Source organism: Eulemur rufifrons, chromosome 6 (assembly GCF_041146395.1).
Source record: "Eulemur rufifrons isolate Redbay chromosome 6, OSU_ERuf_1, whole genome shotgun sequence".
Lineage (NCBI taxonomy): Eukaryota > Metazoa > Chordata > Mammalia > Primates > Lemuridae > Eulemur > Eulemur rufifrons.
Window position 1 is genome coordinate 79,322,955 of NC_090988.1, and position 26,062 is coordinate 79,349,016.

Here is a 26,062-nt window from a genome sequence, read left to right on the forward strand (position 1 = left end):
GGAGAAGCTACAGCCTCAAGCATATCTCAAGGACAGAGTCACATCTCAGATAATCGCTTTTCCAAGGAAAGGCAGGAAGCCAAGTCTTGGACTTTGACATCTTGTAGTTTTTGTTATCTACCTGCTGCCAATTTTATCAACTGACAGCCATCACTATTTTTTTCTCTTTATCCCCCTTAAAATTAGTGAGCCACCTGGCCTCGCTGCTGGCACCGCCTTCCCTTTCTTTGGGATGCCTCCCCATCTCCCTGCGCTCTTCCCCCCTTTCCCTTCTTTCTTTTCTCCCTCTTTCTCTCTCTCACCCTCTCTTTCCCCTAAGAAGGATAAAATAACCTTTTTTACTTTTATATCTTAATACCTGTGTGAGAAATCTCTTCTCCACCTATGCTGTGGGCACCTACTAGTCTTTCCACCCTAATGCTAGTGCCAGGGACAACCACCCTTTACTCTTTAAAGCACACAAATCTGCAGCTTCCGCTACAAGGGCCTTCTCTGCAATTTGGTCCAGAGCCCACATCCCTAGGTTTCCAAAGACAGCCTCTGTCTTGGTACTCACGACCCTGCCCTTTGATATTATACTATATGCATAGCCAAGTTTTTCTTGTTTTGTTTTTAAAAGACCAGGTCTCACTCTGTTGGCCAGGCTAGAAGGCTGGAGTGCAGTGGCCTGATCATAACCTCCTGTAACCTCAAAGTCCTGGGCTCAAGCAATCCTCCCACCTCAGCCTCCCAAGTAGCTTGGACTACAGCCATGCACCACCACCTGCAGCTAAATTATTTTATTTTTTGTAGAGACAGGGGTCTATGTTGCCCAGGCTGGTCTCAAACTCCCAGCCTCAAGAAAATCTCCTACCTTGGCTTCTCAAAGTGCTAGGATTACAACTGTTAGCTATTGCACTGGCCAATATTTAATGAAGATATTTCACAGAGATATGGGGCATAGGTAAAAACACAGCTTTGTCTTTAGACAACTTCAAGCACTTGTGGTCTTGGTTGTCTGTAGCAGTTAGGCTGAAGTTCTTAAAGGGATGGCCCAGAATTTTCAATGCAGTCCTTTTCAAGAGCTTATGCCTGCTGCCATCAAAGATGAATTCCATTAGAAACCTGTTAGGTTTGTTCCAGGTGGGAACCCGAAAAGTATGTACAGGACAGAATGTGGTTAATGCAACACTTAGGCTTGTAAAACAATAGCCACAGGAGTCTGGGGAGTCCTCAGACTTTGTAGATCTAACAGACAGCTGCAGCCCGCATTCCTCCCCCCTCCCTCCCTGACAGACACAAAGTTTATCTCTCCCTAGTAGATCTAACCACAGCTGCAGCCCGCATTCCTCCCCCCTCCCTCCCTGACAGAGATGGAGGCTATCTCTCCCTAGCTCTCCTGATAAGGACAACGCCAGAGCAGAAGGATGGATGTGACTGGGGCAAGGGTCCTGCAAGTTGCTTATTTGAAGAAAAATATATTACAAGCATCTGTTCAGGCCCACTTACTTACTCCCCCGGAAAAAACCCGTCTATAAAACCCAAGGCTCTCCCCTTTTCTCTCGTGGACGCTTGTTCACCTCCACCCATCTGCACCCAGATGCTCAAAATAAACAGCATTTTGCTACACATGCACCTTCATGTGTCTCTCAGCTCTAGACCTAACAATACAAATACCATTAGGTTTATTGAATCTTGAGAATTATTCACCAGCACCCACAGGGAAAAGAAAAAAACTTTGCCTTTGTGGAAGGGGTGTGTCATTTTTTAGGTGTATCACATTAGGAAACTAGTTTCCTAAAATGCTGAGCTTCAGAAAGTCTCAACATTTGTGACTGTGCTAGGAGCCCTTACAAATGAATTTTGTACAATCTGTGCTGAGTCAGCTGGGAGTCAATAGGCTGAATGTGGGCAGGTAAAGCCCCTCCCTGCAGATCTGTTGCTATTAGGGATGCCATCTGGAAGTCTCAAATTGCAACCCCAAAGGTTGTTCACGTTGCACTCATACTGTACACACACAGTCTTGCTACCAGTAATATTCAAGATAAGCACACTTAATATTGCCAGGCATATGTGGAAGAGCATGTTCATTTTTTAATTGTGTGTGCCAGAGCCCAGATATCCCACTGATCCAACAAAAAACAAAGCAGGGAATAGCTTTAACATACCGTTAATTTACGCTATTGAATTTTTCCAGTGAAAGACAGCAAAGCCCATACAAAATTTAGAGACAAGAAAGCTCAAATTTCAGCTACTGGTACCTGTCTAACAATAGACTTTGCGTTTTCGTGCCTGCCATGTAGGATGCTTCCTTCCCTGCCAGATGCCCACATTTGGAACATCTGTTGTGCTGCCATGGTAACACAGGAGCCATAAAGCTTAAGGAAGGCTCCATGTGAGAGAGAACTGTTGAAAAGAATCCCCTGGCACCACCCCTCCCAAATGCTAATCACACTATTTAACACATCCAAGGAACCAGAGGGGAAATACCTGAGGGTCTTGGAGAACCTATACAAGCTGTCACTGCAAAGCTGGTCCTCCAGAGAGCAGAGGAAGAAAGCAGGTAACCTAGTTCAAGTCACACTGCTTCACTCTTAAACTTCTCCCTCAAGTGGAGCTTCCCTGCAAACAGGACTGGTCTTCAAAGTCTCGGAGTCCCTCTCTCTGATCCAATATACTGGAGCTAATTTTATTCCTTCCCAACAGGATCGCATTGGAAAATATAAAGCCTTTGTCACATAAGCAGTAGCAAGGAAATGGGGAATAAGGGGGTGGGGGGGTAGTTTACAATCCCTCCTGGGCTTGATTTAGACATAAAAGTTCCAGGCTGCTGCCAGAAAGGGGGTCACCAGCAGAAAAACTGTTTTCCCTGATAAGGTGGTCCCATGGCTTTGATCTTGCTCGTGGTTACACTTGTCCGTCTTGCAGCAGGAGTACTGTAGCTCAGCTTCCCCTAAGAGTTCTGAGATGCGGCCAAACGTGCAATCCTCAAACTTCCAACACTGGTGATATATTCGTGGCCCTGTGGGGAGACACATACACAAAGGTAAGAAAGTTAGTGGGTACAGTTCTGTATCTGCCTTTGAACCCTAAATTCTATGTAGAATTTACTCTATGGAAATAGAGACATCCAGGTAAAATGTTTTTCCCAGGTGGGTTGTGAAGGGGAACAATTAGAAAATGACGAGATACCTCTAAATGGAACTTTTCTGTAAAACCTAGGTCTCATCAGAGCCAGGATTAGTTTTGTGTGGGTGAGTGGGGAGGCAACAAGCATTTATTGTGTTAGAGGGAAATTTAGTAATATCTACCAAGAATTTTAACACATTAACTGCCATGTGAGTTGTATTTAACTGACGCTAATTTTGAGCCCGGGGCCTTGTGAAGCAAAACCTGGGCAAAACCCTGCAGTTGGTTTGTGAAAATCCTACTTGTTGATTAATATTGACAAATGAATTCTAAAAACATGGATTCAATGACTAGAAATCAATAAATTTCATTTTTCATGAAATTAGAAAAGATCGTTTTGTTTTCGAAGTTTTTATTCTATTTTCATAATAAAACACCGTGGCCCCAAGGAAAACAAATTTTTTCTGGTGTACAACAGAATTCCATGCAGATAGGGAATGACACGGGCCTGCAAGTGCTGATGTGGAAAGACCTTGACGTGAAGAAAAAAAACAAAAGCAGGAAAAATGTGCACATTGGACTTCATCAAAGTTAAAACATTTGATCTTCAAAGAACATTATCAAAAATATAAAAAGAAAATCCACAGAATGGGAGAAAATGTTTGCAAATCATATGATAACAGTGCTGTATCCAGGATACATAAAACATTCTTGCTACTCCACAATAAAAAGCCAAATAACCCAATTTAAAAATGGGCAAAGGATGTGAATAGAGATTTCAACAAAGAAGGTTAACAAATGGCCAATAAGCACGTGAAAAGATGCTCAATATCCTGAGTCATTAGGACAATGGAAATTAAAATCACGAGATCCCACTTCACACTCACTAGGATGGCTAAGATCCAGAAATGGTAAATGGCAAGTGTGGGCAAGAAGTGGGAAAACTGGAGAGGCAGCAGGGAAACCCAGGCTACGATAACTTTACACTGGAAGGAAACTGGAGGGATATGAGATATGCGAACAATGAAAGAATTGAGAAACAGTCAGGGTTGCTACATGCAGAGTGGCCACAGTGATTTTCTAGAATCCCTAAGGACAAAATTTATAACATACAATTCCCTCACTGCCATGATCACATGCCCATCCTCTTCTGCACTTTCAAAGGTAAGTTTTCTTGTACATAAATTATGTATCCATTAAAAACCCTAGATGCAGTTGTAGAATGTGATCCATTTGTATAAAGAAAGCATATACACATGGGAGTACATGCATTAATTTTTCTCTGGAAGGATTCCCAAGTAATTTAACAGTGTTACCTTCATGGAATAATATTCTTCATTTATAATATGTTTCTGGATGGATTGAGATTTGAGATTGTCTTTTTAAATTGTCATACGGATGACTTATTTTTAAAGTATTTGAAACTTCATTTAAAAATCATTAGATTATTCAATAATACAGGAAGTTTCCACATGAACATGGCATTTTGGTCCCATTGTTGGAAAAATATCCTTGAGCGCATATGAAAATAAAGGTCAGAAGTATATATTCCAAGTGTCTTGTAGTGGGTTTTTTAATATTCGGAAAAAGCATGTTAAGTGGGAAAAAAGGTATTAGCTGAGAGTTATTATGGTAGATTTTCCTCTCCAAAAATAATTGAGTATCTATGAGCTAAATACTGGGAACATCTGGGAATATACATAAGATAGGAGGTATGGTCCTTGCCCTGGAATCATTTTCTTATTTTGTGTGCTAGAAAGAAAAAAAATACAAATACATACTTCCTTATTTAGGACTTGTAACTAATTAATCCAATTTCATTCATAGCTTGGAACAAAACACCTCTAAGTTTGTAACTACAGGTATAAGTGTCCTGTCTTCCCGTCAGGGGGATTGGTACCTGGATTAAAATTTAATGAAGTTTGGTCAAGTGGTAGAGGCCAGATGGAGTGTTCCACAAGGGTACTACTTGCTTGACTCATACCTATGTAACTGGATGATTCCAACATTGTACTAGAAGCTGCTGTCGAAAGTTACTGCTTTATGTGATAGTAATTAAGTACTGAAATTCGAAAAGCATTAAAGCTACCAGAATTTTAATTAGGGAAGCCTAACAGCTTGGGGATAACAGATAGTAATTTATTAATAATTGTTACCAATTAATCACTTCCTGTGTGTCCTGCAGCAGGCCCAAGCACTTCACTCCAATTATCATATTCAAGGAACAGCCTTATGATGGTGACCTCACCAAAGCATCAGAATCACCCAAATAAAGGTGGAGCTTATCAGAGTCACTGGAGCATTGAGGTCCTCTCCGCTTGGCACAGCCTCCCCACTCTTTCTGAAGACTTGACTCAAGTCTCCCTAAAGCAACAGTCTTCAGTTGTCCTGGGCCCTCCTGAGTGTGGCCCTTTTTCATAATGCCATTACAGCAGGGACCACTTGGCACTGTCATCAGAAGCTCCTCCGAGACTCCAAGTACATTTAACGTGGTTTATGTTTCTGTGGTTTACGCTGCCAGGATGTCAGTAACTACTGGCTGAATTCGCAGCCAATACCTGTCTCTCTTCTAAACTGACTTTGCACAGCACTGCCATACCTGTTATCACTGCACAAATGTCACAGAGCGCGCTTACAAACCTAGATGATATAATCTGCTGCGCACCTGGGCTATGGTATCCATTGTTCTAGGCTACAAATCTATACAGCATGTTATTATACTGAATGCTGTAGGCAACTGTAACACAAAGGAAAGTATTTGTGTGTCTAATCATATGTAAACCTAGAAAAAGTACACATAAAATATGTTATAAAAGATTTTAAAAAAGGTATACCTGTATAGGGCACTTACCATGAATGGAGCTTACAGGACTGAACATTGCTCTGGGTGAGCAGGTGAGTGGTGAGTGAATGTGAAGGCCTAGGACGTTACTGTACGCTTCTACAGACCACATAAACACTGTATACTTAGACTACACTAAATTTATAAAAAATATTTTTCTGCCTTCAACAGTAAATTAACCTTAGCTTACTGTAAGTTTTTCACTTTATAAACTACTTAACTGTTAAGTTTACTTTATATAAACTTTTTAATTCTTCCATAATAACACTTAACTTAAAACATAGAGACGTTATATAGCTGTACAAAAATATTTTCTTTCTTCATAGCCTTATCCTACCAGCTTTTTTCTAGCTTTAAAATTTTTAATTGCTTTTTACTTTGTAAACTTTTTGTTTTTTACAAAGTACAAGTTTGTTTACTTTTTAAACCTTTTGTTAAAAATTAAGACACAGGCCACACATGGTGGCCTACTCCCGTAATCCCAGCACTTTGGGAGGCCGAGGTGAAAGGACTGCTTGAGGCCAGGACTTTGAAACCAGCCTGGGCAACACGGTGAGAACTCCAGCTCTACAAAAAAATTTTAAAAATTAGCTGGGTGTGGTGACACACGCCTATAGTCCCAGCCACTCAGGAGGCTAAGGCAGGAGGATCCCTCAAGTACAGGAGTTCAAGGCTGCAGTGAGCTAGGATCATGCTACTGCACTCCAGCCTAAGTGATAGAGCAAGACATTGTCTTCAAAAAAAAAAAAAAAACAGTAAGACACAAACACACTCATTAGTGTAGGCCTGCAAAGGGTCAGGATCATCAATATCACTGTCTCTTCTACCTTCACATCTTGTCCCACTGGAAGGTCTTCAGGGACAATAACATGCATGGAGCTGCCATCTCCTATGATAACAGTGCCTTGTTCTGGAATACCTCCTGAAGAACCTGCCTGGGGCTGTTTTACAGTGAACTTTTTTTTATAAGGAGAAAGAGTATTCTCTAAAATAACAATTAAAAGTGTAATATAGTGTGATAAGGAGACGTAAATTCTGGTCTCTCCAGTTAGGCGGAAGGCCAGAGTCCACCCCAGGTGCAGAGAAAAGAAAGACGGTCTCGTGATTATTAACTGTGTTGATGATTATCTGCTAGCATAGTACAATGGGTGAATAATCAAAGTGACCGAAGGCAGGTCCTAGGTCCAAGGGAAGGGGGAGTCGATTTAACAATACTGCCCAGCTACATAAAGTTAAATTTTACAATGCTTATTTAGCTTGTAGGAAATTGTACTTTATTCTAACTGATGCTATCTGCTTCTATGAACCTGCTTGCTTTTTACTCAATTGTTTAAAATAGTTAATCAGATAGGACCGGAGGGTCTTTAGATGATCTCATAACCTTAAAACTGAAAATCATTGCCCAAGATGTCCCAAGGTGTATATGTTTAATGTTCCATATGGTGCAATGGTGAAGGGTATATAAGTTGTCACAAAACCTATACTCAGGGCCACACTCCGAGCTCGGCGGGATTCCCTGCCAGAGAGCGTGCCGCTGGCCAGCTAATAAAGACTCACTAAATTTCAATCAGTCTTTCATGGTGGACTTTCTCGCTCTGGTCCATAACACTGGTAAACCAGTAACATAGTCATTATCATCAAGTATTATATACTGTACATAATTGTACGTTATACATTTATATGACTGGCAACACAGGTTTATTTACACCAGCATCACCATGAACATGTCAGCAATGCAGCTACAACATGACTAGGCCATGGGAACTTTTCAGCTTGACTATAATCTTATGGGACCACCATGGTCTGTCACTGACCAAAATGTTATGCGGCACATGACCATTATCTGCATTTAAGTTTCCTCCATGTCTTTTCATGGCTTGATTTCTTTTTTGCACTGAATAAAATTCCACTGTCTGCATATACCACCATTTAGCCATTCACCTACTGAAGGATATCTTGGTTGCTTCTAAGTTTTGGCAATTATTAATAAAGCTGCTATAAATATCTGTGTGCAGGTTTTTGTGTGGACGTAAGTTATCAACTCACTTGAGTAAGTATCAAGGAAAGTGACTGCTGAATCGTATGGTATGAGTATATTTAGTTTGGTAAGAGACTGCCAAACTGTCATCCAAAGTGGCTGTACCATTTTGCATTTCCCATCAGCAATGAATGAAAGTTCCTGTTGCTTCACATCCTTGCCAGCTTCTGGTGTTGTCACTGTTTTAGCTATTCCAGTAAGTGTCTCAACGTTGTTTGGATTAACCATTTTTAAGCTTCACAATTCAGATAAGAAACTATGGGATCTGAAGGCTGGAAAAAAGACCGGGGCTCTGGCCCACCAGCCTCTTCTCCCTACCTCTGCTATCCAGCATATGCATTTCATAAATAACAAACCAAGGTGGAGAGAACTGACTGGGGGCAGGACAGAAGTCAGAGCTCCCAACCGGTGCTCTAACTCTCATTCAACACATCATAATTGCCTTCATCCTCTCATTTGGAAATTTTACTTTCTGCAGTGAGGGGTCCAAGAGACACCGATGACCACAGTAAAGAACCAGGTCTGTGCTCACACATAACTGGTGCTCACATACTGGTGCAGTGAATGACCATGTTCTCCCTGGGGCCTTACTGCGCTTTCTACATTAGCAGTGAGCCAACATGGTCCCCCGCTGGAGGCAGAGGGATTGTCCTACAGAACCAAGGACCTTGCATGGAGGGCTTGGGATTTTAGCTGCATTCCAGGAATTTATATCAGAACTATCAGATACTCTTGTTTTTTTGACAGGGTGACTCTAATTTTTTTTGTAGTAGTTTTTTTTTTTTTTTTTGAGACTGGGTCTTGCCCTGTTGCCCAGGCTAGAGTGTAGTGATACGATCACAACTCACAGCAACCTCAAACTCCTGGGCTCAAGTGATCCTCCTGCCTCAGCCTCCCGAGTAGCTGGTCATTTGTTTTTATTTATTGAAGGATTTCTCCTCTCTGGGGAAATGAATTTTCTTTCTCTCAGGTTTTTCTCCCAAGCCTTTTCTGAGTTTACCTGACATTGTTCACCATTCCTCGATGTTGACACTGGGAAGAGTTTGTGGTAGAGGATATAAGAGTGAAAATAACCTTGAAGAGTGCTTTTGTTTTCATCTCTTGGAATTGTAGGTCTGGGAGTTTCACCTTGTACACCAAGCAGAGTCTGAAACTGCCATTCCTCACCAGCATCACTGAGCATCTCCATTCAACCCAGAACTACCCCCAGCAAGACGGAGGGCATGTCTCTGGTGGTTTCTTTCCTCTGTCTACCATTTTCTATATTCTATTTTAAGAGGATTTCTGGAGGTGGATATTCCATAGCATAAGCAATTTGGAAAATGCAGATTTGGCAGACTTTGCGTGTTCCCACTCTCCACCCCACACTCATGAGTACCTTGCTCTGAGGCCACGGAACCTTGGTACCTGCTAGTGCCTCTCCCAGGAACACACTTCCCTTCTCAGCCCTCTGACCTTCTGCTTGTCCTTTGAGCTCAGCTTGCTCAGGGCTCTGCATGTCCCAGATACCCCATGGAATGAGAAAGAGCTGTACATAAAGCCATTAGGGACAGCCCAACAGGCCTTTCTCAGAATTTAAACTGTATGTGTGCTTTCTTCATCTTTGCCTCACTGTCCCCTAGCTCAGACTCTGCCACACAGTAGGCCCTCAGAGGCTTGGGAGACAGCACAGTGTTGCTGTTAAAGAGCACAAGCTTTGGAATCAGATGGATTTCCGTGCTTAAACCCTGAGCTGGTTACTTGACCATAGCCTGTTGCTTAATCTGAGCCTCAGTTTCCTCATCTATCAAATAGGAATAAAAGATCACCCTGAGAGGTAAGTGAGATGCATTAATTAAAAGCACATGGGCCTTGCACGATGGTTCACACCTGTAATCTCGGCACTTTGGGAGGCCGAGGTAGGAGGATCATTTCCATCCTGGGCAAGATAGCAAGAACCCCTTCTTTACAAAGAATTTAAGAATTAGCGAGGCTGCTTGTGGTCCCAGTACTTGGGAGGCTGAAGCAGGAGGATGGCTTGAGCCCAGGAGCTCGAGGCTGCGGTGAGCTACAATTGCACCACTGCACTCCAGCCTGGGTGACACAGCGAGACCCTATGTCTTAAAGAAAAAAAAATGTTGAATGAAAGGTGCTCAGTGCCCAGTACACAACTGGTGCTAATAAACGGTAGCTATTACTTGTTGAATACAGGTCTAATGAGAATTAGAGTGACAAAAACTTTTTCCCAGGCTCTAATCATCCCATTACATTTAGGAGACAGGGAAGGGGGAGGCTCTTACCAGCTATTGTGCGGAGACACGCATCAAAATTAGGTGTACAGTTGGTGACTGTAGTGCATTCAGGCACGGGGTTAATACAGCTGTAGCACTGCAGGCTATAACCTGGAATCAGGAAGAAAGCACGTCAGGACCTCTGAAACCAGCACTGACTTGTCCCTGGCAGCCCACAGTCTCCATTGATGGGGGGCAGAGGTCAGCAACGCAGGGCACGCTGCCACAACCACACAAATTTACAGTGGTTATGTCTTTCCAAGCTCAAACTACAGTTCCAGCAACATTTTCTGGACCTTGATGCAAGCATAAAAGAAATAACCACATCTGCCATCTAACTGTACAATTGAGAAGCTTCCTCCTGGGAAGAGATTAACCTGCAATGTAATGATATAGGACAAAGAAAATATCAAGACAATAAGCCAAAAGAATTCTTTAAGTGCCTTTGAAGCAACAAAAATACTCAATTAAATCACATTCTCATGGATTGATCAGTATTTGCCAAAAGATGGAATCAAATCGTCCTGATTTATGTGGATACACACTTTTGTATTATCAGAGATAACCACCTTCCTGTCACACGGCTTCTGCCATGGAATCAGGACCTGGTGGAATCGACCTGTGTGAAAGACATTTTCCAAGATGAAACATGTAAAATCTCATAGAAGAATGTCACGTTTAAACCAAGGGTAGGTTTTGAGCCCAAGAGCTGACTTGTAGTTCTAAGGCAGAAGCCCAGATTTAGCACCATGGAAAGAGGGGACTTCCCAGAAGTCAAGGGGAAAGCGGGTCCTCACTTCCTGAGCACAGACAGGGGCCAAGCTCTCTATAGCATCTTCAGTGGCCAAGCCTGCCTTCATCCGTGTAAACTCCCACTCAGCAGGGGACCCTTTGTTTTGTGAAGCTTCCAGATTAATGCCTGAGTCAAAAAACTGCTCCCACCCCACTATGTTTGCAGGTGACAAGATGGATGCCTGCAGAGGTGAAGTGACTCACCCGAGGACACCCAGCTACAAAGCCAGTGTGCAGGGCTCCCTCAGACCCGCCGTCTGCGTGTGTCATGCCTGTGTGACAGGGGAGCCACGATGACATGGCACAAAGGCACAATTTTCCTATGGCCCCCTCCTGTGTGTACACATGGATGAGAAGAAAAGAGTCTAAGCAGCAGGGCGTTGTTCTAGCCTGACTGTTTCTGGGCCATTTTATTTATTTTTCTTTGGTTTTTTTTTTTTTGTTTTTTTTTAGGTTGGTCAGGTGAAGCAGTGGGAGTGGAGAAGGAACAAAGGAATCTGTAATTGGTTGTGATCAATTAGTTGTAAACACTACTGCATTTGGACCAAGCCCTGGGCCATTTTAGGTTACCCATAGAAGTGAATTTGCTACTGGCTAGAACCAGAGCTCATTTGGCTTCTTAACAAACCTTTAGAAGGAAAGGTCAAAGCCCATGTTTGGAACTTCTGTGGGGCAGAAATATTCACAGCTAATATGTTCATACAGGGTTCAAATATCTGTGCACCTATGTGCTAAGCCCCTCACAGAATTGTGATAAGACATAGGCTCAATTCTCTCCATCCCCATTTTGCAAAAGAAAACAAGGACTAAGATATTAAGTAAATCGTCCACAGTCACTAAGTGACAGAGCTGAGACTCAAACCCAAGCTTGGTTTAACCAACATTTTCTTCTAACTGACCTGAGAGGGGAAGACAAGGAAACAGTACAGACAGTGGGTGAAACCAAGGCCCAAGATGAGCAACAAGGCAGTGGACGACTGACTGTTGATATTCTAGCCCAGGGGTAGGGAACCTGTGGCCTCAAGGCCTCATGTGGCCTTTAAGCTCCTTAAGTGTGGCCTTTTGATTGAATCCAAATTTTAAGAACAAATCCTCTTATTAAAGGGGTACAGCAGAGAAAGATGAAGGTTTTCTTGTCACCTTTGGTGCTTAAAAAAAGAACAATGTTAAAATGAGAAGGCTGCGGGTCTAGCCACTAAGCCAGGGGAGAGGGGATTTGACCCTGGGCTGGAAGAAATAGAATATAAAGGACGGTTCCCCTGCAGTTTCTTAGAGTCTTTGGGCAGCCGCAAGGGAAGATGTCACCTGTGTGTGTGTGTGTGTGTGTGTGTGTGTATGTGTGCGCACGCCTCACAGCCCAATTCTGAGGAAGGGCGTAAATGCACCCGAGACCTGCCATGCAGCAGCTGACGCCCCCAAACCCAAGCTTGCTCCATAAACAAATGACTCCTGGAAGTAGGACGCGACTGGGCTATTATAATTACAGAAGATACCCTGGGTAGAAGAACTCAGAAGAGAATGTGGTTGTGACACAGGCGAACCCAATCACAACCACCCTGGCTGAACTAGTGGAGGTGAGGAAGGAGGGGAGTCATGACCTCTGTTTTTGCTCAGAAACGGGGGTATATTCAAGTGTGTCCTTGGGTAAGTGAGGGTTTTGCCTGAGTGTTCTGAACTGTAAAATGGGCATAACAGCACTGCCTCCTCCCGGGATGGGGACTCTGCTGAGACAGGCTTTGGCACAGTCCCAAGTCCATAAAAAGCAGTTAAGATACAGTAGCTGCTAATATTATAAGACATGCTCCAACACTGCATAAATTTTTTTTTATTTTTCATTATGTTGCTACTTCTGTTTCTGTTCCCCAACACCTGCCATAAGAAAACATCAAAGAACCACAAAAAAACAGAAGTAGCCAGGATGTTATACCAATGTGGCACAGGCAGAAAATGACATTTGAGCCTCATGATGGAGTAAAGCAAGTAGCATCGGTGTTCCTACTGCTATAGAGATCAAGACTCAGAAGCACACAACTCCCTCCAGGAGGAAGGGTGGTCCAGGAAGGGGTGGTCCAGGAAGGGGTGGCCCAGGGGAAAGGGTGGCCCAGGGGGAAGAGTGGCTCAGAGGGCAGGTGTGGCCTGGCACAGTGGGGAAGAACATGGACTGCGGTGCCAAAGTGTGTCTGTTCACATCCTGGCGTACCGTACCACTTCTGTGTGTTATTCAACAAGTTAATTAATCTTTGGGGGCCTCAATCTCATCATGTGCAAAACAGGGATAAAAGTAGTACCTACGCCATCAGGTTGGCACCAGGATCAAATAAGCAAATACATGTCAAGTGCTCAGAATAGTGATTGGCACATAGACGCTATGAGCCTGGGCTGCTTCTGTTAGCACTGTGCCATGGCCATCGCTATAACATAGAAGCCCCAGGGCAGAGGGACTAACCTCCCTCACGTGGCTCTGGGCACAGGGGACCCCAGAGGGGCTTGCACTGCACCCTAAGCACAGTATCCATGGGAGCTGCAAGTAGCCTGTGGTGAGAGGGCTGAAACCTACGCCGCTGAGTGTTGCCGCCACCCCTGCCCAAAGCAGCCCTGTTAGGCAGGATGACCTGTAACTCTGGAAGGGTTACAGAGTTGGGGCTGTAACCCTCAGCCATGGGGCTGAGGACGAGGCCCCATGGAGGAAGGAGCTGTCACGTAACCCTGGACCTGTAACACTGGAAGGCAAAAGAAGCAAAGCTAGGCCTGCCAGAGGAACTGGAGCTGAAACTGAGGCCGGCGATACCGGCTCAGTTCTCCTGAGCCTAACAAAAAGGAAGCTCAAGGCCAAGGCAGCCTAGATCCGTGTCCCGGGGCTCGGGGGACTCACCTGAATGGCAGAGGACGGCCAGCACGAGCAGGAGCCCGAACAGGACGAACCCCCCTTGGCTTCTCATCGCGCCTGTCCACAGAATCTGGAAGGAAGGGATAAGACAGGTTGTCACGAGTAACAAAATCCTGCTGGTTATCCCAGAGACCACGAGCTGGAAGACTGAGCTGGCTTCAGGGAACACGGGGGAGGAGCTGACAGACTAGAATAGCCAGGAAACATACCTGATTGGGCGCCACGGGCTAGGAGTGCTCTCAGGAGGGCTCACTTGACCCTTCCCCTCCTGCCCCAAGACCTCAGCCTACTGAAGCAATGTGGTGGGTCCCGGTGACAGGGTGGCTACAGGGTGTCAGCACACACCGGCAGTGCCCAGCCCTAATCCACAGCAGCCGCGTAAACTCAGTACACTCAGTCCTTATCGCTGCCATGCAGCGGGTTAACACTGTCTTCCCCATGACACTTCCTTGGTCAGATGAGATAGGAGAAAGCTGACCAATACAGCAACTACAGTTCCCATTCCACTGGCCCCACCTCCAGCTGCTCACTAAGCTGGAAGGCCACTTCTCTTCCAGGTCACACTGCTAAGTGAAGCAGACCAAAGGGTGACTCTGGAGGGCAGCAGCCTGCATTCAGCAGCAGAACAGGGGACAAAAGTCTAGCATGCATGGAAGCTCTGGCTCCCCACCGAGACAACTACAATGGGGACACCTCCTGTTACTTTGGGGACATAAAGAGAGGTATCAGGCAACTTCAATGACTAGTCTCCAGTGCGTTAGCGCCTAGATGTGCAGCGGTGAGCATCCGGAGAGAAGCGGAGGCTGAAACGCCTCTAACCCTTTCTCCCAGGAGGGAAGCCAAGGCACAGGGAGGTTTTGAACTTGCCTAAGTGCAAAGCATCAGTTGCAGATCTAAGAAGTCCCCAACCCTACCCCTACATCCCTGGACCCATCCTCAAATGAGGAGGTGACAGCTCCTATACACCGGGGTGTTCCTCATTCTATTCTCCTGAGCCCCACAGGACTCATGCCTGGCAGACAGATGGGGCTCTTGGGGAGACAAGCCACCTCCCCTCCTCGAGGTTATCAGTGCAGAGTTCCTTGATGCCACCAGTCAGGGGAGGACCATGAAGCAGAAAAGGACAGGGTCTGGCAGAGTCTGGCATTGTTCAAAGAAGAAAATGTTGAGAGAGTTAAGCCTGGCCTGGAGAAGAGGTGGCTTTCTGATACATGGGGAACCAGAAAGAAAACCAAACAAGGACTGGCCTTTCCTTACAAGGAGAGTACCTCCCACTTCCCTCTGGCCTCCTCAAAACCTACAACCTGCTACGTGTCACCAGCCCCCATGGGGGACCATCCCAGGTGTAGGGGGCCCCCACACTGACAGCCTCCTGCTTGGCTCCCCATGCTCAGGGATTTCTGGGTAGAAAGGATGATTTCCAGGCTCAAGTTACACAGGGCTCAGGACCACGAGGGACTGCTGCAGCTGGGCAAGGAGAGGAAGGCATTGATCTGAAGTTCCCAAACAGGGATGCAGGCAGCTGCAGACACTTCCTAAAAGTTAGGAATAGCTGTGGTGTGGGGCATCCCCACCGGAGGAGGTGGGAGGGAGCATACTGACTCAAGTCAGGCACTGGAAAGGTATCAGGCTGGCAGGAGCTGTAGCTCCAGGAACAGTCTTCCTTCCCTTGACATAACTAACAGCGTTACAACACACAGGGTCTTTGAACTTCCCTTGGAACAGTGCTTGACATAACTAACAGCGTCACAACACACAGGGTCCCTGACACAGAAGGGTTCTTTGATGAAGCGCATTAGAAAGAACCGGCCTGCTAAGAAAGCAAGAGCACAATGAACTGGTTAAGGACACAGTCGTTGGAGTCCAGTCTGGAGGACTCTGAACAAGGCCTTGAATAGTTCTGGCTCTGCCACTTATTTGCTGTATGTGAACCTCTGATCTCCACCCTTCATCTCGTAAACACGGGGACAGTCATGTGTACTGCACAGCGCAATGCCCGGCCAAAGACAGCACTCAATAATAGCCACTGTCAGTATTACTGAGAGGCCATGAGATTACTGGGGGAAGAATTAGGCGAGGAAGGAGAGACTCTGTATTGGATGAGTAGGGGGGATCTTGGGCCCCAAACCTAAGGCAGCCCTCTGCGTTCTGGGTTGGGCAGAAGTGTCAAGTGTCAGCCTCAATTCTATACGACTGGCTGGTCGTCGCTGCAGCTGCATCCGTGACATGGCTGCAGAGGGGCAAAGATGGCACAGGACAGAAGCGGCCAGTGTGCAGATGCCAAGGTTGGGCCGTTCAAATAAAAATAAGAGCAGGTCTTTGTTAACCACAACTGAAATATGAATTTCCAAGAGCAAAATGTTCATAGGGAGTGTGTGTGAGCATGTGTGTACGTATATGGGGTGGGGGGAGGAGGCAGAAGAAGAAATAGCTCACTGTTTTAAAGCTATTTTATAAATGCCCTAAAATGCGGACTGTAATTAATGTTAAGCAGGATTATTTATGACTTTTTATTTTTTCCCGATCTTTTACTTATTGCCATCTTTTCCCCAAATAGTCTATAATGAACCGAGTACTACTTTTAAATAACAAGTATCAGGAGGCCAGGCGCGGTGGCTCAGGACTGTAATCCTAGCACTCTGGGAGACCGACGTGGGTGGAACATTTGAGCTCAAGAGTTCGAGACCAGCCTGAGCAAAAACGAGACCCCATCTCTACTAAAAATAGAAAGAAATTAGCCAAACAACTAAAAATATACACACAAAAAAAATTAGCCGGGCATGGTGGCGCATGCCTGTAGTCCCATATAATTGGGAGGCTGAGGCAGGAGGATCGCTAGAGCCCAGGAGTTTGAGGTTGCTGTGAGCTAGGCCGATGCCACGGCACTCTAGCTTGTGCAACAGAGTGAGACTCTGTCTCAAAACAAAAAAAAGAAAAAGAAAAAACAAAAAGAAAGAAAAAAAAACAAAAAAAAGAAAAAACAAAAAAAAAGAAAAAGAAAAAGAAAAAACAAAAAAAGAAAAAGAAAAAAAAAAAAGAAGTATCAGGAAAATCCACCCATTACAAATGTTCCTTTTTTAGTTGTCACTATCACCTCTCTTTTGGTAAATCTATCTCAGAATTAAAAAAATAAAAAGCCCAACCTCATAGTTTGAAACTCTACCCTAGTCTAAAATACCATTTTAGTAAAAGTACCATTTTAAGTAAAAAAAAAAAAAAGAAAGAAAAAAGATGTTCATAAGTTAAGTGTGGATAAGATGGTGGATGAACAAAAAGTGCCGGCATTTCACCCAAACCAAGCACTTATACACAAAACACACTCAGAAAGCATCAATAACTCTTAACTGTTTTCTAAACATCTCAGGACTCATTAATAACCATGGGTTTGTCCCTATGACTGTTTTCTGGGTTTTCTTTTTTTTTTTTTTTTTTTTTTTTGAGACAGAGTCTTACTCTGTTGCCCAGGCTAATGCCATGGCTTTAGCCTAGCTCACAGCAACCTCAAGCTCCTGGGCTCTAGCGATCCTCCTGCGCAGGCCTCCCGAGTAGCTGGGACTACAGGTGCACGCCACAACGTCTGGCTGAGTTTTTCTATTTTTAGTAGAGATGGGGTCTCTACCAGCTCAGGCTGGTCTTGAACTCCTGAACTCAAGCAATCCTCCCACCTCAGCCTCCAAGAGTGCTAGGATTACAGGCGTGAGCCACCGCACACAGCCTATGGACTGTGTTTGTAATATTGCTATTGTTCCAAATTATTTTTAATTCTTCTAAAGAATGCACTACTGCCATCACCAAAGAAGACAGGTAGTGACAGGTCTTCCTTCTTCGAGGGTGGATTTCGCTACCAGAAATAACCCAAAGTCATTCTGAATAAGGTCCACAAAACAAGATGGGTGAGCCTCCTGGAAAACTCCATTTTGGGCTTGGAAAACACACTTTCAGCCAGCCTTTATTAGGACAGATTTTTCTGGGTGGCTTGTAAATTCACTCTACATTCCTTAAGGGGAGCTCCAAATAGGCTGTTCATCACAGGAATAAGTAAACAGTCAAATTTACAGAAACACCATTTCAAACAGCAAAAATTGAGCAACATACACACCCAGCAATAGGGAGATGGGCAAATTATGGTGCAAGTCCACGGTGGGAAACTACTCAGCCTTGAAGAGTAACGGCCAAGAGAGGCTATACTCACAACCTGTTAGGAAAAAAGCTGGTTGAAAAACCGCTGTAATTTTATTACGTTTTCTTTAAAAAATAGATACATACATACACATGCATAAAAAGTGTTTGGAATACCACATCAGCTTTTCTGAACATTTTGGATCATGTGGTTAACAGAGTGGTAAAATGATGAGCAATTTATTTATGTTTCAGTGTATTTTTTCTTAACAATGAACATTTTTTATAGAAAGATCTCTTCACACAATAGAATATTTTCATGTACTTTCGTATTATTTCATTTGCAATTTCTTTTTATTTTTGTAATACACAACCTGATTAGGTATAAAAAATATATACTGCTTCTCAAAATTGGCTACTTTGAGGTAAAAAATGTTCATGTATATATATTCTTCTGTCTGTCTGAAAAAGTTATTTTAGTTATGGTGTATATTTGTAAAAAATGAGGCCTGGGCCAGGAGCGGTGGCTCACGCCTGTAATCCTAGCACTCTGGGAGGCCGAGGTGGGCGGATCCTTTGAGCTCAGGAGTTAGAGGGCAGCCTGAGCAAGAGCGAGACCCCCGTCTCTACTAAAAATAGGAAGAAATGATCTGGACAGCTCCAAATATATATAGAAAAAAGTTAGCCGGGCATGGTGGCGCATGCCTGTAGTCCCAGCTACTTGGGAGGCTGAGGCAGTAGGAGCGCTTGAGCCCAGAGGTTTGAGGTTGCTGTGAGCTAGGCTGACGCCATGGCACTCTAGCCTGGGAAACAGAGTGAGACTCTGTCTGAAAAAAAAAAAAAAAGAAAAAGAAAACTGGCAGACAAACCGTGTAGCCTATAAATAAGGAAAAAATTAATAAAAAGTTAGGTATGTCATGAATGCATAAAATATATGTAGATACTAATCTATTTTATCATTTACTACCATGAAATATGCACATATCTAGTATAAAAAGGTAAAATTCATCAAAACTTATGTACATAAACATAGGCCATACATGGCGCCATTTACGCTAGAAATATAAACAAATGCAAAGATGCACTATTAAATCATAAATGCATAAAAATAACTGTAGGACATACCGTACCGCCATAATAATTGCGTAGCCACCTGCTGTTGCTATTGCAGTGAGCTCAAGCCTTGCGAGGATCTGCTCAAAATGCCGTGCGAGGCTACGCATCTCTGCATGAGCAGTTCTTCTCTCCAGTAAATAGCACATCACAGTACAAAGTCATCTCTCTCGATCTTGTGTACTTTTAAGGGTGTTAGTGCAATACTAAGCCTGGAATCAAACACCACAGGACCCATACGAAGTGTCACTGGGGATGCTGGAAGTGTTCCCAAGAAGCAAAGTCACTTCAACAAAAAGTTGAATTGCTTGATATGCACCGTAGATCCAGGCTGCCCGGCATTGCAGATGCACGTTTCATCTTGCAAACATCGCGTAAATTTACAGTATCGGTAAATACAGCAGAGTACTATAAATGCATTTTCTCTTCCTTATTATTTTAATAACGTTTTCTTTTCTCTAGCTTCTTTTTTTGTAAGAATACAGTATATAATACAGATAACACACAAAATGTGTGTTGTTATGCTACGGGTAAGGCTTCTTCTGGTCATTAGTAGGCTGTTAGCAGTTAAGTTTGGGGGAGTCAAAATTTATATGTGGAATTTCAACTGGTAGGCCCCCACCCCCTGAGTTGTGTATGTATATAAACAATCAACTGTGCATATATATATGAATGAGCCAAAGAAATTTGAACAGAAAGCATTTAACACATTAATTATTTAATGACAGAACATTTAAGGAATTCACCAGTGGGTGTATTTATTAGTGTGAAGTAGGTTCAGTCTAACCCCCACCTCCCAGTCACGCCTGTAGAAACATAGGAGCCCACTGTGAGCAGGTGCGTGCTAGACACCAGGCTACAGTGACTGCTGAACAAGGCAAGGCCCCGCTCTCAAGAACCTTACAATCTAGTGGGGGTGGACACCAGCTAGTGCTAAAGACTAGGAAGAAAATAAAAGGACCACAACACTGGTTCTCAAACTGCAGGGAGCAACAGAATCACCTGGAGGGCTGGTGAACAGATTGCTGGACCCCACCCCTAGAGGTTTGAATCCAGCAGGTGTAAGGAGTGCAAGCCCAATTTGCATTTCTAGCCAGCTCCCAGGTGCCACAACTCTGCTGTCCAGGGACCACACTGAGAACCACTGGGTTAGAGAGCAGTTGTCTAGCACAAGGGCCAGGCTACTTTCGGTAAGTTGAAAGTGTCTCTCTCAACAGGGCTGTAAAAGAAGCTGTTAGTTTTGATTAAATATTTAGGAGCTACTGCTGCAGGCCCATGTGATTATGCCACTGAATGCAAGCCATCAGGCAAGTCCTTGTTTCCCCGTTAACTGCCATTCGGTGAGCAAAGATCAAGGGCCAGTTGCTATGCTAGATGCTCTTTACATAGTAACTGGAGTCACTCCTCACAACAATGCTCTAAGGGAAATTTAATCTCTGCCTCCAACTGTAAGAGGAGAAAACTGCCCGGTAAAGAGGAAAACTCATTTATGCAACCAATTTATGTGGTAGGCAGAACAATGCCCCCTGCCTCAAAGATGTCCACATCCCACTTCCAGGAACCTGTGAATACAAGCAGCCTTACTGAGCAAGCGACTCTGCAGATGAAGATTAAGGTTATAGAGATTATTCTGCATTATCCAGTGGGTGCAATGTAATCACAGGGTCATTGGAAGAGGAAGAGGAAGGAGCAGAGTTTGTCTGAGAGATGTGACTACAGAAAAAGACCCAAGACATTCGAAGAGTGAGGGGGACTCAACTCACGGTTGCTGACTTTGAAGACAGGAAGGGCTCCCTGAGCCAAGGCGCACAGGTGGCCTCTAGAAGCTAAGAACAGTTCCCCACTCAGTCCCCCAGTCATGAGAACTGTATTCTGCCAATAACCTGAATAAGCAAGGCAACGAATTCGCCTCTAAAGCCTCCAGAAAGGAACACAGCCCTGCCACCTTGGCCTTAGCCTGTCGAGACCCATGTCAGATGTCTGGCATATGGAAAGGTAAGATTAACAAATCCGTGTTGTTTGAAGTGGCTCTATTCCTGTGGTTTGTCCAGCAGCAAGAGAAAACTAATTCGGAAACCTCTGACCTGGAAAGTGGTGGAACAGCAGTTAAACCTGGGTTTGAGCTCAGAAGCGTCTTAAACTCTCTGGTGAGGAGACTTCTTGTGAATTCAGCTTCTGAAATATGTCAGTTAAGCTGCCGTCACTGAAGAAGAGATTTGACACCTGCGCTATTTCCAGGAGAGTCGCAGATGCCCATGAGTAGAATTACTGCTCCTGGGATGCTGGGGCCTTAAAGGCTGAATCATTTTAACGCTAGAAGTTAATCCTCAAAATAAAACCCAATGTCTTTACTTTATAGGAAATTAGTAGAGGCCCAGGGGGAGGAAATTACCTGTCCCAAGACAACAGGTTAGTCGCAAAGCCACACTGGATGGATGAATCTCTATTCATCAGGGGCTGGTGACTCACAAGATACCTGGTGTTGGCAGTGTTAGGGGCTTGGAGCTTTTGCTCTAGGTATACGTGTCATCTTGGAGATATACACAGTGCCTGCTGTAGCCACTCATGCTGAGGTTCCCAGGCTAAGATCAATGACTCAGTTAAAAGACTAATTACATAAGCAGGTAGAGACAAAGGGAAAACTGCCATCATAATGGAAGAGCCCCTCCCAGCCAAGCCCCTGGTGTTAGGACAGCCTTGCTGAACTAACAGGTAAGTGCCTGGTCCCACAATTCCCCCAGTAACAGCCAAGGATCAATCCCATGAGTTCTCTCACCAACAGGTGCCCTGCAGGAGTTCTGTTTTGCACAACTTTTGAAGAGAGATGAATGGACACAAAAGAGATGTAAATCTCCCTCATTCAAAATTGTTTCTGAGAATCTGCTTTTACAGAGCTCCTAAGTAAACAGCAGGGAGAAGCTACAGCCTCAAGCATATCTCAAGGACAGAGTCACATCTCTGATAATCGCTTTTCCAAGGAAAGGCAGGAAACCAAGTCTTGGACTTTGACATCTTGCGGTTTTTGTTATCGAAGTGCTGCCAATTTTATCAAATGACAACTATCACTATTTTTTTCTCTTTGTTCCCTTAAAATCAGTGAGCCACCTGGCCTGGCTGCTGGCACCGCCTTCCCGTTCTTTGGGATGCCTCCCCATCTCCCTGCACTCTTCCCCCCTTTCCCTTCTTTCTTTTCTCCCTCTTTCTCCTTTAAGAAGTATAAAATAAACTTTTTTACTTTTATATCTTAATTCCTGAGAAATCTCTTCTCTACCAGTGCTGTGAGCACCTACTAGGCTTTCCACCCTAATGCTAGTGCCAGGGACAACCACCCTTTACTCTTTAAAGCACACAAATCTGCAGTTTCCGCTACAAGGGCCTTCTCTGCAATTTGGTCCAGAAGCCCACATCCCTAGGTTTCCAAAGAGAGCCTATCGTCTTGGTACTCTGACTCTGCCCTTTGAGATTGTACATGCATAGCCAAGTTGTTTTGTTTTGTTTTGTTTTGTTTTGAAAAGACCAGGTCTCACTCTGTTGGTCAGGCTAGAAGGCTGGAGTGCAGTGGCCTGATCATAACCTCCTGTAACCTCAAAGTCCTGGGCTCAAGCAATCCTCCTACCTCAGCCTCCCAAGTAGCTAGGACTACAGCCATGCATCACCACCTGCAGCTAAATTATTTTATTTTTTGTAGAGACAGGGGTCTATGTTGCCCAGGCTGGTCTCAAACTCCCAGCCTCAAGGAAACCTCCCACCTTGGCTTCTCAAAGTGCTAGGATTACAACTGTTAGCCATTGCACTAGCATAGCCAAGATCTAATGACGATATTCAGTGATATGGGGCATAGGTAAAAACATAGCTTTGTCTTTAGACAACTTCAAGCACTTGTGGTCTTGGTTGTCTGTAGCAGTTAGGCTGAAGTTCTTAAAGGGATGGCCCAGAATTTTCAATGCAGTCCTTTTCAAGAGCTTATGCCTGCTGCCATCAAAGGTGAATTCCATTAGAAACCTGTTAGGTTTGTTCCAGGTGGGAACCCGAAAAGTATGTACAGGACAGAATGTGGTTAATGTAACACTTAGGCTTATAAAACAATAGCCACAGGAGTCTCGGGAGTCCTCAGACTTTGTAGTTCTGACAGACAGCTGCAGCCCGCATTCCTCCCCCCTCCCTCCCTGACAGACACAAGTTTCTCTCTCTAGTGGATCTAACAGCAGCTGCAGCCGGCATTCGTCCCCCCTCCCTCCCTGATAAAGATGAAGGCTATCTCTCCCTAGGTCTTCTGATAAGGAGGATGCCAGAGCAGAAGGATGGATGTGACTGGGCCAAAGGGGTTGCAGGAGTTGGCTGTTTGAAGAAGAATTTACTACAAATAGCTGTTCTGCCCACTGTCCTCTGCCAACTGCAAGTAGCAGGAAGCAATTCTTCACCTGCCAGTTTGGCCCAGCAACAAAGAACTGAACAGGGCAGGTGGGAGGGGATGGGCTATCCCCGTTTATAAAAACCCTCACTAAACCCCCTTCTGTGCTCTCTTTTCAGACTCAGCCCACTCGCGCCCGGGGTTAATAAACCAGCCATGTTGCTCCCACATATCCTGTGTGTGAAATCTGTCCTTTGGGTCATTTACCCTTTCAAAACCCACTCTCCCCATCCTAAAATTCATTTTATTTGAGTTTTTTCTTCCAAGCCACTCTGCACAATGGGATGTTTTCCTTAAAGCAAGGTTTAGCAAACAGTTTCCAGTTTCTACCCTGAAAACACAAAACCCGTAAGTTTTAAGAATGTTTGGCTTGAAGTGAGGCAACTCCCTCTTTGCCTCCCCTTTATACATTGCCCATCCACTGTAAATAGCCACAGATTCTAGAAGGCTGGGGCCCAAGCCAAAACATAAACATCATGTAAAAAGAAAAATCAAAGTCTCAGGGCCACCTCCCACCCCCAGCTCCTTAGGCAAAAGAGAAGGTAAAAGCTTCAGGCATCAGTGAAGAGCTGGCCCCACAGATCACTCATTAAGGAAGTTTCTTGCTCACCTCCCATAAGCAAAGACATGTGAATTGTACCTACGTCTAGCACCTAAAACTAAAGCCAATCCAATTCCACACTAAAAGTGGATTATAAGTTTGTCTTACGGGTAACAGAACTGGAGACAAGACAGAATCGGGCATCCTTCCACCTACCCAGGGACACCTACATAATTGATGCTCCACTCCCCTTTCCCTTCTCACATCCCCTTATGTTATGTGTATATGGCTTTCCTGGGCCTCAGAATGTAACCACTTTGCCTATCAGCCGCTCCCCCTCCCTTGCCTCCTCTTTCTTTATTCCTTTAAAGGCAGAAGCTTCCAACTTCTCCTTCGGCAGAAAACAGCCCCAGCTTGTCTGCCCTTGGCGTTCTTCCTGGGTGTTGATTTAATAAACCTCCACTGCTGGAGGTTTCTGCCTCAGTCATGAACCTGGGTGGACAGTCACATGGTATTTATAACGTTTGTTTCAGCCCTGACGTCTGCTTTTTAAAATTCCAAATGGAGAACTCTAGGGAAGAATGGCCGTGACCATACAGGGGCCGCTCCTCTCTTCTGGCGCGGTTTCTCCTCCCTAAGAGCGGGTGGTCAGCGTGCGAGGACAACGTCTCCGGGGGAACGGAGGGCAGGGCCCGTGGAGGGGTCGGGGGGACGAGGACCGCTCCCGCTTCTCCCCCGCGGTAAACAAAGGAGCCCGGCGTCTGGGGCCGGGGCCTCCAGCCCGGCTCTGCCGCGGGGTCGGCGGCTCCGGGGTCGCGTGGGAGGCTGCGTCCCGCTCAGGCGGCGCCGCCCGCCGGGCGCGAGCGCGCGGAGACCCTGCAGACCCCGCCCGGCCGGCCCTCGCGACTCGGCAGTTCCCCCCGGCCCTCGGCCTTACCTGCCAGCGCCCGGCCGCGCTCCCAGCCTCGCACCACCTCGGCCTGCGCTCGGCTTGCGCTCGGCCCCCGCGGCTCCCAGCAGCTGTCCGGGCGGCTCCGCCTCTTCCCGCCCCCTGCGCTCAGCCAGCTCCAGGCCAAGGTCACTTGCGGACGCTGATGTAGGCGGTGGACACTGCGGTGGCCTCGCCCGGCACCACCACCGCACTCTAGATGCGTCAGTCACCCCGTCAGCGTCTGAGAAAGCCGGTGGCCAAGACTGGATGAACACCTTTAAAACGCTGGGGAAATGAAAGTTTATGGCGTCCTCCTCTGATTGTCATAGAAAATAAAAACAATAGCAAACTTCAAAAGACTTCAGACTTTCCCTTCTATTTGTTTAAAATTATATTTAAATGTTTTTCAAAACTTGGCCCGGCTGGCAGGTTATGCGCCCCGCTGCAGCGTCAGGCTCCTTCTTGCTCTCAGGCTCTGGCGTCTCCCAGATGGCCCTCAGCCACAGCTGCATTCGTGCCTTCTGACTTGTTTGGAACCAAGACAAAACATGCGTTTAAAAGCTTATCCCAAGAATGGAAAAACAAGCACATGTATTCGCCATAAATTGGTTTTAACTGACCAACACTTAAGTGCACATATAATGATAACATTCATCGGGTGTCGGGGTATATACACACGTAATGGGTGTGGTACCCACAGTTTGGGGGATGGACATGCTTGAAGCTCTGACTGGGGTGGGGCAAAGGTAATATACGTAACTTAAACATTTGTACCCCTGTAATATGCTGAAATTTTAAAAAAAATGATATTCTCAAAAAAACCCCAGCTTACTGGGCAATGAAACTCTTCGAGTTTCTCCATCAATTCGGGGAGAGGACTGACCCTGGGGGCCACCAGAGGCTGGGACAGAAGAGCACCAGCAGGGGATTTACTGCGTGGGTCACTTTGCTGTGCCTTGCGGTCCGGGATTGGATGGGGGGCATGGTTTCACTGACAAAACCACAATGTG

The 26,062-nt window shown here is 45.2% G+C and overlaps 1 protein-coding gene across 1 annotated transcript; it reads right to left on the reverse strand.

Annotated features, from left to right (window-relative positions):
• Positions 1-309: 309 nt before the first annotated feature.
• On the reverse strand, positions 310-25,142 carry LOC138385241 (CD59 glycoprotein-like). The gene is made up of 4 exons (XM_069471260.1): positions 25,059-25,142; positions 13,923-14,007; positions 10,268-10,369; positions 310-3,001 (listed from the first exon to the last, which is right to left on the reverse strand). The coding sequence occupies exons 2-4, from the start codon at positions 13,987-13,989 to the stop codon at positions 2,787-2,789; spliced, it is 384 nt and encodes a 127-aa protein (XP_069327361.1). The 5' UTR covers positions 13,990-14,007; positions 25,059-25,142; the 3' UTR covers positions 310-2,786.
• Between the last annotated feature and the right edge of the window lie 920 nt (positions 25,143-26,062).

Excerpts from the sequence above, each read along its gene's own strand:
- LOC138385241 (XM_069471260.1), bottom strand. The coding sequence starts at position 13,989 with ATGAGAAGCCAAGGGGGGTTCGTCCTGTTCGGGCTCCTGCTCGTGCTG. Across the intron at positions 10,370-13,922 it reads GGCCGTCCTCTGCCATTCAG|GTTATAGCCTGCAGTGCTAC; the intron begins GTGAGTCCCCCG and ends TCCTGATTCCAG. Across the intron at positions 3,002-10,267 it reads GTGTCTCCGCACAATAGCTG|GGCCACGAATATATCACCAG; the intron begins GTAAGAGCCTCC and ends GTCTCCCCACAG.